This window comes from Rutilus rutilus (genome assembly GCF_951802725.1).
Source record: "Rutilus rutilus genome assembly, chromosome: 9".
Lineage (NCBI taxonomy): Eukaryota > Metazoa > Chordata > Actinopteri > Cypriniformes > Leuciscidae > Rutilus > Rutilus rutilus.
The window spans coordinates 36030738-36049151 of NC_140223.1; the positions used below are offsets into that span (position 1 = coordinate 36030738).

The 18414-nt window shown below is 36.9% G+C and overlaps 2 protein-coding genes across 18 annotated transcripts in view; both read left to right on the forward strand.

Moving 5' to 3' along the window:
* The first annotated feature begins 54 nt into the window (after positions 1-54).
* On the forward strand, positions 55-7396 carry get1 (guided entry of tail-anchored proteins factor 1). 2 transcript variants are annotated; one of them, XM_084419274.1, is made up of 6 exons: positions 55-129; positions 382-492; positions 1423-1588; positions 5186-5253; positions 5700-5814; positions 5993-6430. In XM_084419274.1, exons 2-6 carry the CDS (start codon positions 403-405, stop codon positions 6064-6066), a joined length of 513 nt encoding a protein of 170 aa, XP_084275400.1. In that variant the 5' UTR covers positions 55-129; positions 382-402; the 3' UTR covers positions 6067-6430. The 2 variants fall into 2 exon arrangements, 1 of the variants encoding a protein (XP_084275400.1); XR_014628760.1 differs by lacking the exon at positions 55-129 and adding an exon at positions 6647-7396 and having other exon boundaries at positions 267-492; positions 5993-6400.
* Positions 7397-10270: 2874 nt separating this feature from the next.
* The window catches only part of sh3bgr (SH3 domain binding glutamate-rich protein), a 28243-nt gene continuing 20099 nt past the window's right edge, over positions 10271-18414 (forward strand). For 4 of the 16 annotated variants that reach the window (XM_084419266.1, XM_084419269.1, XM_084419267.1 and 1 more), the window contains exons 1-4: positions 10312-10491; positions 14384-14569; positions 15324-15404; positions 17995-18072. In XM_084419266.1, coding sequence (XP_084275392.1) covers positions 10447-10491; positions 14384-14569; positions 15324-15404; positions 17995-18072 — 390 coding nt within the window. In that variant the 5' untranslated portion in view covers positions 10312-10446. Of the gene's footprint in view, positions 10492-14383; positions 14570-15323; positions 15405-17994; positions 18073-18414 lie in introns of all 16 variants that reach the window. The other 12 variants (XM_084419256.1, XM_084419264.1, XM_084419265.1 and 9 more) reach the window with 7 other exon arrangements.

Sequence of the window (18414 nt, forward strand, 5' to 3'; positions counted from 1 at the left end):
ATTGGCTGAAACGTCCTGGCAACCACATTTCAAACCAAAGCAAAGTGCCCGTGTGGATAGGTTGAGATGTCAATCACATATTTGCTTGTATCTGTACTTTAGGCGCCACTTTCTGCATTTGTTGTTTCAGTAAGCATGTAAATATATCTTTAGTATTGGTTGCATAATGCATTGGTTATATATATAAATTCATGCTTTGCAGATAATTTAATGCATTTAAAGAAACGCGTCGCTTAAGAAAGAAAAAAAACAACACTTTTTGTCTTATAAACATTACCTTTTCAGTTAGTTTAATGTCGTTGCATATTTTTTGATTATATAAGAATATGTTAAACATGTAACGTGAACCGGTTAAAAGCAGTGTTTGTATTATTGGGGGAGGATCAGGGTGATGAAAAGAAAATGGCTGCCGGGTTTAACTGGTTCCTTGTACTGAGCTGTGTGTTTCTGTGCAACCTCGTCAAAACACTCCTGCCATCCATTTCTTCATTCGTAAGTATTGATTCAAAAGGGTTTTAGGGACGCTTAAGCACATCTATATTTTCAAAAGTATATTCGTCGTGATGTGACGCCATTATTATAATGCTCGGTGTTACAGCATGTCTGATACCCCTACAGGAGCTTCATGTAGTCACAGCAAACAAAAGCTGCTCTGTTAAACTACCACCATTCTTTAGCTTTTACTTAGTAAACCTCATTCATTACCACCAGCTAGGGGTTAGTAGTACTAGGACCAAACAAACGTTTGATGTGGAGTATTCATATTTTCACAAACCAATAAAAAGTGCCATTCTTTCATGAATTAGGCAATGCCATGTTACTTGGATGTACACATGCTGAATGATCATTTATTAATATAACATGCCATTTCATGTAAATGGTACTCCAACATGCTCATACCATAAATGTCCAAAAAACAACATACCATATCCCAAAACATGATAATGTCTTGTTTTTTAATGTTTAGATTATTGTTGTCAACATATCTATATTTTATATATAAATATACAAGTGATATAGAGATATAAACTGTGAGGGGGGGGAAGTCAACTGTGAGACAAAAAGTTACAGTTACCTTATTATTTTGTTATTCCGTGTGCAGAAAATAAAACTGAATTTTAAGATGTAAACTCAGAATTCAAAACTGTGAGATGTAAACTCGTAATTGAGAGATGGGAAATGAGTCAAAACAGATATAAACTTGAGAGAAAAAAAGTCCGAATTGTGAGATAAACATTGCAATTACCTTTTTAATGTTTTTATTCTGTGGCGAAAATGAACTTCCAAAGCCTTCTTAGATATTCATGCAGTAATAACAATAAATCTCCCTTTTGATCCCTTTTTGGGGATATTCAGCGTAAAATCTTTGAGTACATTTGAATGCAGTACAAAATGAATGAGCACATGTGTTTGTTCTCATAGCTGTCGAAGATCTTTCATAAAGATGCTGATCAGGAGACTGAGATGAGGACGGAGATCCAGAACATGAGGATGGAGCTGTCCAGCATCAACATGATGGACGAGTTTGCCAGATACGCTAGACTGGAACGCAAGATCAACAAGATGACTGATCAACTGAAGACTCTAGGTAAACACAACCTCATGGAGTTTTTATTTTGTGATTTCTTAATAGGTGCATGTGCAGCAATATTGCAGATGAAGTGACAAGCTAATGATTGCTTTCTAACCAGCACTACACAGAAAGAAGCCCACAAAACAGACAAATTGTGTCGTAACTTGTGTAATATTGATATATTGAAAACAAGGAGTAAAGGGCAGCAAGTGTTAAGATCTTTACAGCCAGCGGCACACCTGATGAAAGTCAAACTAACATGAAACTTTCCAAAATTGCTTTGGTGAGCTTGTTTGTGTGATTGCCGTTGTCCACTTTAAAGTTGGACGACAACTGAAGAACCAAAAGTTTCTTCACTTCACAGGCCAAGTGTGGAAAATGGCAGGTGGGTTTCAGATAACGGCTTCAGTATTCATGAAGGAAGACAAATGGCTCAGCTGCTGCCTGTCGCTGTCCTTCATGTCTCGTGTAGCCACAGTTATTGGAGTAAAGCATGGTTGTAACTCGTTAAAGGGTTAGTTTACCCAAAAATTACAATTATATCATCAATTACTCGTTCCAGTCCCATAAGACTTGTTCATCTTCAAAACACCAATGAAGAGACTTTAAATGAACCCTGAGAGATTTCTGTCCCTCCATTGAAATTGCAAATGTATGAATTTCGTAGTTTAATCCAAGTCTCCTGAAGAGATACAGTCACTTTATACTAGGGCTACACTATTTGGGGAATAAAAACTAATTGGATCTTCTGATAAAAATGTGTGATTTAATGTAAAATCCAGGTTTGTTGTGCTTGTTTGTAGGGCTGCACATTTTGGCCAAACGTTTGTGATTATATATCTGTAATAATAATAAAATAATGAATTAATTAAGTTACATTTAATTGGTTCTTGTGCATTAATCAAGCACGTTTCAGTTTCCTTTTACCATATTTGATGTTTTCTACATATGTGCATTGATGTTTATATGAGAATAGAAAGGCTAAATGTACTCTGATCATCATTTAAAGTGTTTGTGTCGCTTCAGAAAACCTGGATTAAAGGGTAACTCTCGCCAAAATGCAACCTAGGGTCTTTTTGTTAATCTACCCGAGGCAAACTTTTATTTAAAAGCATAATTCGAATGGAAACGGCGCTTTTAAGTTCGACCGTATTTTCCTATTTTTAAAACACTAAGAAGGTTCGACACAACATGAAACTTTGCTGGAAGTATCACCAGGGGCTCTACACATGAACTCCAGCATTGAGAACATTGTTTGTGTGCACAGAGTTTACTAAAAAGAAAGATTTTGAACAACTCACTGTAGCTGTGTCCGCCGGCATTTTGACTGTCAAAAATAGTCGATTTGAGGAACCCTGCTTTTAAAACACATAATTTATTCCTGTCCCACTCCTGTAGAGCTACCTTCTATCAGATTTCAGTTCAAACCCTGCTCCTGAAGATCTTAATCAGCAGCTTCAGATGTGTTTGATCAGAGCTGAACTTTACAGAAAAGTAGTTCTCCGGGAAGAGGATTGGGCACTCGTGAGATGAATGAATTGTGAAAATCTTTCATGTAAATTTTGGTCTGTTTCTCATAGCACAAGAGTCACGTGAGCTACATTCAAGGTGCATTTCTGTCCTTTTGGAGGCCAACTGTGTGAATCACTGTACATGTTCACATGGTCAGGTTCTGCAGATGTGGACAATGATCTACACACATGGATCAAAACCATTTTAGACTTTGGATGTCATAGCTCACCCTCGTGTCACTCCAAACCCATAAGACTTATACTTCTTCATCTTCAAAACACAAAAATTATCAAGATTTCTGTCTCTCTTTTGAAAGTCCATTACAACAAAACTTTTGACACCCATGTGTAGAGCCCATGGTGATACTTTGAGCAAAGTTTCATGTTGTGTCGAGCCACCTTAGTGTTTTAAAAATAGCGATTTTTGATGCTATCATAGTCGTTCCCCAAGCACTCCCATTCACAAGGCAATTTGACCGAAAACGAAAATACGGTCAAACTTAAAAGTGGCGTTTCCATTCTAATTATGCTTTTAAACTAAAGTTTGCCTCGGGTAGATTAACAAAAAGACCCTAGGTTGCATTTTGGCGAGAGTTACCCTTTAAATCGCTTGGTATTGGATTTCTAAATTCCATCCATTTAGCTTGGTATTGGATGGCATTTGGCGTCAAAAGTTTTGTTGTAATGGACTTTCAAAAGAGCGACAGAAATCTTGATCATTTTTGTGTTTTGAAGAGGAAGAAGTATAAGTCTTATGGGTTTGGAGTGACACAAGGGTGAGCTATGACATCCAAAGTCTAAAATGGTTTTGATCCATGTGTGTAGATCATTGTCTACATCTGCAGAACCTGACCATGTGAACATGGACAGTGATTCACACTCCAAAAGGACAGAAATGCACCTTGAATGTAGCTCATATGACTCTTGTGCTATTAGACAGACCAACATTTACATGAATAAATTGTGAAAATCTTTCATCTCATGAGTGCCCAGTCCTCTTCCCGGAGAACTACTTTTCTGTAAAGTTCAGCTCTGATCAAACACATCTGAAGCTGTTGATTAAGATCTTCAGGAGCAGGGTTTGAACTGAAATCTGATGGAAGGTAGCTCTACAGGAGTGGGACAGGAATAAATGATTTGTTTTAAAGCAGGAGGGTTCCTCAAGTCCAGCCCGGGAAGAGCACCGCCCTGCAGAGTTCAGCTCCAACACTTATGAAGCTAGTTCTTCAGACAGACATGGTCTTATTATTGGCTCTGTGGCTCTACCATTGGAGAAAGTGTAATGGCCAACTTGGATCACGTGTGCCTTGATAACCAATCACATTACATGGGCTGTATTTAAAGGGATACTCCACTTTTTTTTGGAAATAGGCTCATTGTAATAATCAAGAAACTTTGCTGCCGTACCACGAGTCCAGCAGGCGTAATGATATGACGCAGCGCCTGAAAATAGTCCCCAGCTCAGTATCTTCCAGCGTGACCGGGACTAAGTTTGTCTAACCTATTAGACCTATTTTCAGGCGCTGGCGTCATATCATTACGCCTGCTGGACTCATGGTACGGCAGCAAAGTTTCTTGATTATTACGCAGGAATGAGAGTATAGTTCCTAGCCATATCAGCCTAGAAAATCGCAACTTTACATTTTCCGTCGGTATTAGTACACGATGTAACTACAGAAGAGTCAAGTTTTAAATAGGAAAAATATCAAAACTCTTTGGTCATTTTTTTGAGAGAGATGCTAATGGTCCTGTCCGATTCAATGATCTATGCTATGCTATGCTAAAAGTGGTACTGCCAGACCCGGAGATCGGCTGAATGGATTAGAAAACGGTAAAACTCAACTGTTTAACTCTGGGGGAGTTTTAAAATGAGCCTATTTCCAAAAAAAGTGGAGTATCCCTTTAAGTGTTTTTTTTTTTTTAATGCCCTTCCCTCACTAACTTCCCTCTGTCTTATTCACTTTTTTTTTGCTAAACCTAAAGCAGCTTGGCTTCAGAGTTGCTAGAAAATGACTGGATTTGACGAAAACTTGAGTAGATCGAAATTCTCTTAGGCGTTTTGTTTATATTCTTTGTCTTTGTTTTTTCTTCCTCTCTACAGTCAAATCAAGAACTGCACAACAAGCCAAGATGAAATGGATTGTGAATATTGTATTTTACATTTCTCAGGTGAGTTAGGAGCATTTTTAATTTGCGTATTAACCCCATGAAGCCTACTGTATCGTGTTTAATATGCAAATTTCAACCTGATCAAAACTTTGCTGATAAACTTGCTGTACACAATGACAAGAATAATTTTTATATTGTTAGTAATATTTCTAGATGAACACTTTCTGGACTGATGCAACTTAGGCTTACTTGATTACTTGACAACTGATATTTATTATTTATATGCATTTTATGTTAGTAGTCTGCAGTACTGTACTCATAGAAGATACTCAACTAATTAATATGCAAACATTTTTAGATTTTGTCTAAAGGTTGAATGAATTCTTCATTTTTTTCTTACTATTATTTCATATGTCAGGCTTTACAGTGTTATATGATGTATGTATCTGCATGCATCACTTGTGCATTTCTCTCATAATGGCGTGTTTTCTACTGTCTGTTGTTAGGCGGCCGTCATGATCTCACTCATATTGAAGTATTACGCAGATCCGGTCACAGTTGTGCCCAGTAAATGGATTGCTCCGCTGGAGAGACTAGTAGCCTTTCCTTCTGGAGTTGCAGGTATGTCCCAGTCACCAACGGTGTTTGATGGGATAGTGGGATAAATTATTGATTTAAAAAGTCTTTAACAAAGTGACATCTAAATATATTCATGATTTACATGCCATCTGGATAAAATAAATCTAATCGCATGGGGTTTAGAGTGTTAAAGTGTTTTTGTTTTGTGATTTTATCTCAGGTGGTGTTGGAATCACATGCTGGCTAGTTGTCTGCAACAAAGTGGTGGCCATCGTTCTACATGCTATCAGTTAAACTAAGACCTCTGGCCTTATTTCTTTTAATAAAAAAAAAATAAAAAACATTCACTGTTCCGTTAAACAGTTCAAGTCTGTGGTAAATTTACAAGTTCTTGTTTAATGACATTTAAACTGTTTTTATTTGCATTTAGTCCGAAAATGCTGACGTGAACATTCCTAACAAACAGCAAAACACTGGTTTAAGCTTTATGATATAAGTTGATACCATCAAAAGATTGTTTATTTATTACTTGTACCATAATTGTATATTTGGGCTTGCTTTGGTGTTACAGTTTTTTTTTTTCTGTCAGTGTTACAAATCTATTTATTGATTGTATTTCAGAAAAAATGTCCATGTATTAATAAATGTGAAAATGAGGTATGTGAGTTGTATTGCTTCGGTTGCCTTTATAGTGATGCCCTTTGAAAATAACTGGATTTCTGCATTGATTTACTCATAAAATTTGGTCTGTTCTGGCTAAACTAATAACACACAAACAATTGTACTTTTTACAGTTTTATTGGATATACGAAGTAATCATTCACAGTGCAGGGTGAAAAAATAATGAATTTATTTCTTCTCGATCCCCCTTTAGCAGAGAAAGTATTCTTTAGTTGGTTTACTTGTGTGATTTGGGTCTAAAAAGAGTTTTTAACAGTAAAAAAACTGTTACACCTTTTTTTCTTAATTGTCCACAGAACATTTCCCTAGAAGCTTTGTGGCACATCCAGATGATCTTGGACAAATGCTTCAATGTTTTAGTTTTTGGCAGCAGTGATTTCCTCTTTGTTTTTCATTCACGAACACTATTCTTGTTCGGTGCTTTTCCTCCTTTTTTTTTTTTAGACTTTCACAGTTTGTAGAGTTTTCAGGAGGTCCTTAGTTGTCCTTGGGTTTCCCCTCTTTCAGGATTGTTTCATTCATGAACACCTTTAGCAATAACTTTGCAGCCTTTTCTAGTTTTGTGCATCTCTGTAATGTGTTTTTAAGCTTTTGGGATCGAGGCATGGTTGTCTTTCTTGTGAAGAACAGATTTGTCAGTCTTTGTTTGGCACCTGTACATCTCATACTTCCAATCGCGCCTCCTTAATTGACTCAAATTAGCTTTTTTTTATTCTAGAATTAGTAATCAAGAGGTTCACTTACTCCGTCCAGCCTGCTCTGTCAGTGATCACTGTCTTCAATAACATTTTGAGAAAAGTAAAACTGTTTGTGTGTTTTGAGTAATCAATGCAGACATCCAGATATCAAATTGTTCAAAAACCTGTTCTTGCCACTGTATTTGGTTTGTTTGTATAATGTAATATGATTAAAAATGTCTTTGTAACACCCGTTTCACACATGATCCGTTTGCCGTACGTACAGTTCTTGAGCACTTCGCACAAAACACAGGGTTATACTCTTGTGAAATACACAACATTTCACAACATCAAGAAAAAAAAGATCAAGAACTGAATGTACAGTAAGTAGCTGTTAGATCCTGCTGTGCCTTGTTCTAGTTTTGTGTCACTGACGCTCAAAATGTCAACGAATAGCATTTACCAAACGCATTCAGAAAATGTAGAATACATTTTTTTTTTAAGAATAAAGAATGTAAGAACTGCACATTATGCGGACACAGGTTTGAGTCAGGGCTGCCTTGTTGCATTCCTGTATCCCGTTGTCATATCTTCAGTTATGTCTCCATGTCTCAAGCCTTCACTGGAAGAAAAACAAGAAAGCACAGTGTTATTAAATGTTGATGTTAATATTCAAAGACATTCTTTTGAATAATGTGTACTGATGAAGACCAAGAACATGCATTAAGATCAGTTCCATTTTGTGAAATGGGCATCTTATTTTATCCATTGGGAATTGATTGGATCATGAAAAGAGGGCATTACACAAATATGCAAGAATGCAGTCAAACCAAACGCGAGTTTGATCAAATAATGCTTCAATAGCTGTTTGTGAGGCCTTAGTGACATCAGCATCAGGAAGAGCAAGTTATTACATTTGAACACGCAATAGATGAACTAAGAATAACCAATACTTCTTCAGCATTTATTAATCCTAGTTAATATTAATTTCAACATTTACTAATACATTATTAAAATCAAAGGTTGTATTTGTTAACTATGCAGCGTGAACTGACATGAACAAACAATGAACAGCTGTAGTTTTATTAACTAACATTAACAAAGATTAATAAATACTGTAACAAATGTATTGCTAGTTCATGTTAGTAAATACATTAACATTAATGTTAACTAATGAACCTCATTGTGAAGTCTTACCGAAGTTTTTGCAGTAAAATGCACCAATGAATCAATCACAATAAGACCAGGAATGTGCATTATATAGGCTAAGTAAAAAAGGTACATTTATTATTACAAAAGTCATTTAGTTAATTTGATGATGTTTTATGTGTTTAAGTGTTTAGCGATGTTGTGTAGAGCAAGAAGAGGAAAGGTCCAAGCACCGAACCCTGAGGAACCCCAGTGGTTAGTTTAAACTTACTCAAAAAGAATTCTACTTTTGAGAGTAATTTAAACCTAACTTTTGAAATACTTGACCCTGAGGAATAAATATTGAATTGCAGGTCTCATCCAATAGCATAACCATCTCCTCCTCATACACATTTTCCTCTTTTTTTAAGGGAAAAAAAACATTACAGTAAGATAACTTGTCTTTTATGCACTTTTCTTACTATTTGTTTTTAATTTTCTAACATTATTTAATGTGACGCATTATTTAATTTCAGTGATTGATATAACATAAGCAGCTTTATGGTGCACATTAAAGATGATGCATGAATGTACATTTACACTATATTTAATTACTTGATTAACGTTAGATACATATCAATAGCTATAATGTTAGCCATAGCTTGCTAATTACGATTGTTGACATACAGTTGTGGTCAGAATTATTGGCACCCCTGGTAAATATGATCAAAGATGCTGTAAAAATAAATCTGCATTGTTCATCCTTTTGATCTTTTATAAATAAATAAAAAGCACAAAAATGGAACCTTTCATTGAAGTAAAATAATTGAAAGTGGGGGGAAATCAATATATGAAATAAATGTTTTTCTCCAAAACACGTTGGCCACAATAATTAATAATTATTATTGGCAGCCTTTTATGAAATACTTTGTGTAACCTCCTTTTGCCAAGATAACAGCTCTGAGTCGTCTCCTATAATGCCTGATGAGTTTAGAGAACACCTGACCATTCATTCCTCCATACAGAATCTCTCCAGATCCTTCAGATTCCCAGCTGTAGGTCATTTGCAAATAATTGCTAGATATACATTACTGAATAAAGCTCATGAATTTAACTTATTCATGCAACAGTTGTATATTCTTATAACTGTTACCTATGGTTACAGCTTCTGTCATTTATTATGGTTATCTTAAATGATGGTTTTAACCAACCTTGCAACATAAAATGGACCAATACAGCGCTTAAATTAACATTTGCAGAAAATAATAATAATTTTGTGTATGCATGATAATATTTTTGTGTAGGCACAACTAAGATATACTTCTGTTTGCCTACAAGAAACTTTCGTATGTGTTAGGGGAAGAGGGAGAGTGACAGGATATGCAAAATAAAAATGTTTTAATGCAAAACTTGCTATCATGATATTGTCCCAGCAGATATTTGCTTAACTATTGGCTATGGATGTTTTCTGGGGAGTTGTTAGCTGAGTTTTGTTAGGGTGTTCAGGGTCATTGTAGAAGAGCATTGCTTGTTGTCCAGAGTCAAAAGCACCCATCCTAAAGCCTCTGTGATGTTCTGATCCCACAAGACAGAGCCCAGGACAAAACTTTAATGGGTAGGGTCTCTCTTCCCAGGTAAGTTAGCCGAAACTTTACAAGACCTCATGGGACCCCCTCATCACAGGGCACGGGACCACATTCCCACTTGTTTCCCTCAACAGTGGTAACTTCCAGTTTGAATTTGTAATTATGAAAATGATAAGCAATATTAACAGTGATGATTAGCAGTATATTAACCAAACTACTGACCCGTTTTTAAATAGCACCAACTTTCGTAGCCTCAGAGTTGCAGTCAACAACAAAACATGAAGGTAAAATTCACAACACTTTTTTTGTTGTTGTCAATGCAAATTGCACGTTTCTTGAGAAACAGCATCTGCCCATATATGCAGGTCGTTACACTAACTTTAGCAGCTCCTGATGTGGACAGACAGCTGAAATCGCCAATCACTCAGACAGCACTGGGACAAACCGGGACAAACGCGCCAATGATGCTCTGCGGACAGAAATAGACCCCAGAGTCCAGACTGAGACTGGAGCGCGGTGTATGTGCTTTCCAGCCGAAGGGGGGAGGATATCTGTGTCTTTAAACTCTTTTCCCTGATCATCTAACCTCGCACTTCAACAAAATGGTCATTAAAGTCTTCCTGGCATCCTCCTCGGGATCGACGGCGGTAAGAAACCGGACAGCAAGTGTGTTATTGTTCAGTCATTCAACAGGTCGATGAGCCGAAGCGCTTTGAGTTCGATTGTGTTTAATGCAGATTGCGGAATGAATCAATCGATAGTCCAAAAGCGTATTCGCAATAATTAGTGCATGTATTTTAAAGCCTTAAACAAAGTTTGGACTCAAGCATGTTTAAGTAATCCTGAGTGACCTAATAACCGATGCAGCTCCGCCAGTTTCCTTAAATATCTCTGAGATCACATTCCAGAAAGCAGCATGCTGATCCTTTAAACATGAAACGATCCAGAACTGATTTGAGTTACTCAGCAGGACGTGTTTATTTATTGATTTAAGTGTTTTTAAAGATATAGCTTAACAGTACTAATTATCTAATCTCTTAACTTAATCACTAACAAGAAATGTTGGGTACTTTACTCTCATGTAGGGTTTACAATCTACCCATGAACCGTGTAAATTAGCGTCCATGTCTAATGAGGGAGTGTTGTTACAACTACAAGCTGGCCTAATGTTCAAGTCCTCCTGGGAAGTTGGTATTTACGAGGTGGGAAGTCGTGTTTACGACGGCAGGTGTGTTTATAGTCACTTTCGTCGGAGTAAGATGGCGGTGTACTTTCTCTTCATTAATTACACAAAAATACAAGGTTTTTAAACTCTACTTCTAGAAAATGAAAAACAATGTGCGTGTGTTTTGCTTGTGTTATGTTTTTAATTAATTTATGAACTGTACTTGTTACATGTTATTATAATGCTATATTATATTGTGTAGGCAATTAGCTTACTTCGCTGTAATTAGAAAAGCCTGACAATATCAGTGCTTAATACCTTTTAAGGTGCTGTTTGTAATTTTTTGACTGCTTAAGGGCATAAAGCATAAAAATACCATAATATTTTGCAGATCTATATTTAGGAAATATGCTAAGTTCACTTACTCGTTTCTCTGAAAAACAATGCTACAGTCAGTTATTTTACTTTGAAATGTGCGCTTCGTGTGGAAATACATGTTTTTGTTTTGGTCTGTGCAATACCGCAGGTTGCCAATTTACCTAATAGTCTTTCGCCACCACAGGTTGCCAGTTGGCGGGAAACATTGTAGCCATGGAAGCCAGCGAACAAACTGGGTCAGAGATCACAGATTCTACCCGACCTAAAAAGCCTCCGCACCCATCTAAAAATATCTATGGATGGGAGCATATTAAAACAACTTTAAACTGTCAACAATATTAAAACATATTAACTCATCATAAATCAATAAATCAACTCATCAGCTTATAGTGTGTAAGTCTCCTCGGCTTTCATTGTCAGTTGCGCTTTTTCCTGTTGCGTGTCCTCAATCTGGCAACCAGCGTGAGTGTCGAGTCTGATGAGGAGGGGGCGAACGAAACAACTCTCTCCAATATTTGGAATTTGGACTGCAGTACCCATTTCAACCACTAGCTGTCAATCTTACATACTGCACCTTTAAAGGTAGAATATGTAAGAAGTTTGTATCAAAATATCCAAAAACCACTTGCACAGTGTTATATATTTCTTTCAATTGTGTACTTACATTATCCTAAATGTTTCCAAGAATTTGTAAATTCAGAGAAATTAATCAATTTTAAATAGTGCATGTCCCTGTCACTTGTCAATGACGTAATATCCGCGTTATCCCTGGTTTCCGCTTGTACTGCCATAGGAACCATGGCGACAGACATGGACAACTGCGTTGTGCGTTACGTCTAGCGGCAGGCTGTGGTTGTTTCGTTCATACATGGCAAGCAGACTTTGGGACAAGAGGAGAAATAAAACGAGTATCAATATCAGCGTGGCGTTTTCACACTCAAATGCAGTTTAGTATGATAGTGTAACGTTAGACCAAGTGAAACAGCGCTGCATTACCTCACAAGTTTAATTCGTCAAATAAACTGACCTGTATGAGTAGTAATTCAGCGCTTGTGTGTAGTTCAGTAGAATAAATGTCCTCATTCCTTTATATCCATGGGACTCGCGCGTGTGGCGCTGATATCTGTCTCTCATTAGCAGTCGCGCCCTGATTCATACCACAGTCGTGTTAAAAACATGAATGTATTCACTCATCCATAAACATTATTAGATCCATCGTCATGACTACAAGTTCCATGATTCCGCTTATCACTGCGTCAACAAACTACGCCTTTGTTATTGTAAGAGGTTAGTGACCCCTAGCAGTGGAAAAAATTACATATTGTAGCTTTAAGTGTTGTGGTATTCCGCCATCTTGTTCACTGACAAGTCCCCGTATAGATCGGGGCTTAAAGAAAATCCCGAGATTCATCTCGTATTTATGACATTGTGGTGGTGTTCATGTGCGTTCAACTCGTAAATACGATCTTAACAACCTGACTTGAACGCACCATAATACATTGTTGTAACACACCTAGAAAACACCAGCTAAATTTTGCATTTATGGTCATCATTCAAATTAATTAGGGCAGACCGATAACAATTTTGTAAAAAAAACCTACTTTTTTTAAGGGTTATTTTGCAGTAATAAACTCCCTACAGTTTAGACTATAATTTGTTGCAGACAAAAGTTTGAGATGGATAGCAATAAATAAATAAAAGAGGTAAAAAAAAACATACATTTGTTTATAATGTCTTACACCCATCCCCTAAAAAGTGTTACAGGTCCATACATTTTAATTGAGTTAACAAATTGGAAACAAATATAGAACAAACACATAAAACATAAGGTAACTACTCTGAAAATACAGTATAACGTGTGTGTGTGTGTGTGTGTGTGTGTGTGTGTGTTTGTGTGTGTGTGTGTGTGTGTGTGTGTGTGTGTTGGTCACTCTGACAATGGGGGTTTTGTAAAACAGGCTGCGTCACTTCCGGTTCAAGTCTTTTGTATGTGCTTTGTTAAAGTCCTCCTGTAGTCAATAATTTTATCCCTTAAATCTAATCTTTGATCACCAAAATGACATATTTTAAAGGTTTTTCTTTGAATTTTTTTTCTAAAAATAGCTTGAAGTAACTCTACACCCTTGTCTCATATAGTTTACGCGGTTCTATGAATATGCAAATGAGCCCCGCCTCCACTCACTCACTCCAGCTCAGAGATCCACTCGTTGACGATCACACGTTGATCTGATTGGTTATAAGGTAGTTTGTGACGTCAGAAACACCAGTGATTTCAAACCACGTTTTTGAGACTGTCTTTGGTTCACTGCAGTTTTAAGTAGAGAATACTCAGCAATGGTGTCGACTTATGAATTTGCACATGGTTTGTCCTAAAGCACATTAAAAACACCAAATAGACATATAAACAACATTAAAAGCTTGATTTTCACCACTGGGGGACTTTAAATAAAAAGCCGTTTTACTCAAGATACCTTCAAAGGAGCGAGCAAAGATGAGCTTAACCGATGTCCATCACATAAGCAGATTGGTATCGAGTTTTTTTCTTCTTCTTCTCACTAATATTTTAATATTTAAAATGAATAAAAAACGAATAATTAAAAGAAATAGATAGGTTAACCGATTACCTTATAAGTCCATAGACATCGTCCTGTCATAACACTTTATTAACACTTTCTCTGACAAGCGTTTTTTCCTGTTTTCATGTGACGTTCGGCATAAAGCCTATTTTGGCAAATGCCAGCCTATAGCCTACAAATTATAATCCTTAATTCTGAAAACTTTTCTGTGTTTTTTATGTCAAAGAAACATTTTTATCATCTGACAATGACATCATTACTATATTTACATTTCAAATGCATTATCTACTACAGTTTACAGTGAACTGCTATCTGGAATGTGTGATGTCTATGTTTTGCATTTGGAAGAATCTGAATGTTTAGTTTTTTTCTAAGTGTCTTGGGATTCACATCAATAATCTGTTATTACTAATACCACAGATCAAAAAGAAACAACAAGATGTTGTCGGGTTTCTTGAGGCACTTAAAATCGATTACGCACAGCTTGACATTGCTTCAAATGAGGACAATCGGCTGTGGATGAGGGAAAATGTCCCTGGAGAAAAGAAGCCCACCAGTGGAATTCCTCTTCCTCCACAGATTTTCAATGAGGAGATGTATTGTGGGGTAAGAACCTGCTACAGCAGAGGCTCCTATAAAACTGCCCTTCTAAAAGTTCACAATTTGGGTCAAGACCTAATGAGTAAACATTTTCACAAGTCGTTTATCCCAGGTTAAGAGATGTAAAATCCACTTTATAAAACAGGCAGCAGAAACCCCCCAAAAACGTATTCAAAAGAACTGTACAGTTAGTAGTCCTAAAACCTGGAAGAAATTTACCATATACAAACCATGGGTTCCATTGGGAATTTCCTAAGGGGCTGTAAAATGGTTCAAGCTTTTTTGAGGAAAATAATGTCTGTGGTTAACAGTATTATAAATTACATTATAAATTAAACTCTGATTTTAATTCTGTTTGCTGTTTTTTTTTTTTTTAGGTGTAATTGTTTGCAGTTTATGTAGGGAACAAAATGTGATCTTTGAGGAACTTAGTGAATTCATATGAATTATCCACCAATTCACCAAAATGTTATAAATCGCAGTGAGATTGTGTTGGAATAATGACAAAAAATTGTTATCCATTCTCCTCTAAAAGTTTTTGTACGGCTTTATGATATTTTAAATCAAGTGCAGAAGTCATATGGACAACTTAGTTCGACTACATTCATTTTATGGTACTTTCATGGTACGTTTAGCAGATGCAGTCCCCATCCACTAATGTTTAATAGAAGAAAACCCTCAGCTTGAGTGAATTCCATCAGAAATTACACATTAATTGCTCGATGATGAACTAATGATGGTTTCCTATCCTAAATTGCAGGACTACGACACATTCTTTGATGCCAAAGAGGACAACACAGTCTATGAATTTTTGGGTCTGACACCTCCACCAGGATCTAAGGTTGTTGTTTTTTTTGTTTCTTTCTTTCTGTGTGCTTCCTTTTCTTGAATGATAGAAAACCATCTTAAGGCCAATTTTTACAGCACCGACAGACAGCATCAGACACTTTGTCGGGTTTTGTTGAATCAGTGTGTTGGCTCTCATTGTTGCTGATTGAACATGTTGAATTGCCGGATGTCGGTCTTGAAATTACTGAGAAATGACATACTGTAAACTGGTGACAGACTTGGTCTGCATCTGTCGGCCTTTAAAGTTGAATTGGCCTTTAGACTGCAATATCTTAAAGTGATACCAGTAAAAAGGGACAATTCACCCAAAAATGAACATTCTGTCATTATTACTCACCCTCATGTTGTTCCAAACCCGTAAGACTTGCGTTCACCTTCGTAACACAAATATTTTTTTGATGAAATCTGAGTCAAGTCAAGTCAAGTCACCTTTATTTATGTAGCGCTTTTTTACAATACAGATTGAATCAAAGCAGCTTCACGGTGATAACATGAAAATAATACAACAAAGTTTGTTTCTAGAAGAAAATTGCGTCATCGTCCACCTTAAGTAAGGCAGATCAATAATATTGTTGAATATTAAATGTTCCCAACTAAGCAAGTCAAAAGCCAAGGCAACAGTGGCAAGGAACCAAAACTCCATCAGGTGACAGAATGGAGAAAAAACCTTGGGAGAACCCAGGCTCAGTTGGGGGCCAGTTCTCCTCTGGCCAGCGAGCGAACAGTGTATGATTATGATCCAGGCAGCATTACAGGTCAGAAGTCAGATTGGATCAGAACATTCAGAGTATTTATCCAGTTCCATCTGGTTGGAAGTCGGAGTCATCACGCCGATATGGAGACGAGTTTGTTGAGGATCATGCAACTAATGCCATGCTTTCTAATGATATCTCCCAAGGGTAGCATGTACAAGGTGAACAGCAACGGTCCTAGTACTGAGCCTTGTGGTACTCCATACTGAACTTTTGATCGATATGACATCTCTTAATTTACTGCTACAAACTGATAACGGTCAGATAAGTATGATTTGAACAATGCTAGTGCAATTACACGAATCCCAACATAGAGAGCTTTCTGTCCCTCCGTTGAAAGCTACACAACTACCACTTTGACTCTTAAAAAAGTTCATAAAGAGATGAACTAATAAAAAAAAAACTAGTAAAACTAATCCAATGAAGTTGAGTGGTTTAATCCAAATTTGAACAGATTGAATTTAGGCTTTTATTCACATACAAACATTCATCAACTCACACATCAGTTGTGGTAAACGGAAGCTCAAGCATGTGTGAGAACCAATGAGGTTCATTATCGTGTTACGCATCACGTTTGAGCTTCTGCAAGAACCAATGAGGTTCATTCTCGTGTTATGCAGCATGTTTGAGCTTCTGCAAGAACCAATGAGGTTCATTCTCGTGTTATGCAGCACGTTTGAGCTTCTGCAAGAACCAATGAGGTTCATTCTCGTGTTATGCAGCATGTTTGAGCTTCTGCAAGAACCAAAGAGGTTCATTCTCGTGTGTTACACAGAAAGTTTGAGCTTCTGCAAGAACCAGTGAGGTTCATTCTCGTGTTATGCAGCATGTTTGAGCTTCTGCAAGAACCAATGAGGTTCATTCTCGTGTTATGCAGCATGTTTGAGCTTCTGCAAGAACCAAAGAGGTTCATTCTCGTGTGTTACACAGAAAGTTTGAGCTTCTGCAAGAACCAATGAGGTTCATTCTCGTGTTATGCAGCATGTTTGAGCTTCTGCAAGAACCAATGAGGTTCATTCTCGTGTGTTACACAGAAAGTTTGAGCTTCTGCAAGAACCAATGAGGTTCATTCTCATGTGTTACGAGGTTTTACGTAAGAACCTGAAGCTGAACTTTTTGAAGCGTCAAAGTTGCTGGTAGTTGCTTAACTGTCTATGGAGGGACAGAAAGCTCTCAGATTTAATAGAAAAGATCTTCATTTGTGTTCCGAAGATGAAGGAAAGTCTTACGGGTTTGGAACGACATGAGGTAGAGTAAATAATGATTGTTTGGGTGAACTAACCCTTTAACACTATAGGCCAAATAACAACCAAATCTTTTTTCACTTGTTCCCAGTCATGTACACTATCTGCCAACCACGCAAACATCGCTTTGGTACCGTTTTAGGCCTCAACTATTTTCAGATGTTTGAATTACTTTATTAAAAGTTTTAGTAATGCAGAATACAGAAGTAGAGACAATTGAGACAGTATTCGCCCAGCAATAGTACAGCCAAATCGAATGTTTTTCCTTTGTCCCTCAAAACATCTAGCTTAATACATAGAAATTCTCATTAAAAATCGAATCAAATCGCTTGAAATGCAACAGCCAGGAAAGATATCCCAGGCTCCTTGGCATCCTGTCTGAATCAAGCACAACAATTACCAGACAAGTCTTTGGTGGTGGATGGATAAACATCTGTAGAATTACATTTAATCATGAAAGTGTGTTATCACTGTAGAATTCTGTCTTCTTCCTCTCTTTTTTTTAGCAACTTTGGTGAATTTTCCCTTGCTGACAGTGATTGAATTGATTCTCCAGTTCTTTAATAAAAAATCTCTCTTGGTGCAGGAGGCACAACAAGCTGAACAATCACAAAAGCTTCATAATGGATCTGGCACAGAGGAACATCTTGGTGATGACACAACAGTAATACCCAATTGAATTTCTTTCAGTCTTTGTTTTATATATATTTAACCGAAATTCACTTCCCGTGCATTTCCAGACACGTCTTTATTGTCGCCTTCGTCTGCTTTGTGATTCTGTTTTTGTTCACCAGTCTATCACAACCTACACTCTCAGAAAAAAGGGACACTTTGTACTCTATTTACCCCTAAATGGTGCATATTAGTACCTTAAAGGTACATATTAGTACCTAAATTGTACATATTAGTGCCTAGATGGTATATATTATAACCTTTTGAAAGGGTACCATCCCAGTGACAACGTTTGTACTATTTTTTTTTTCTGAGAGTGTAACTTAACACCATT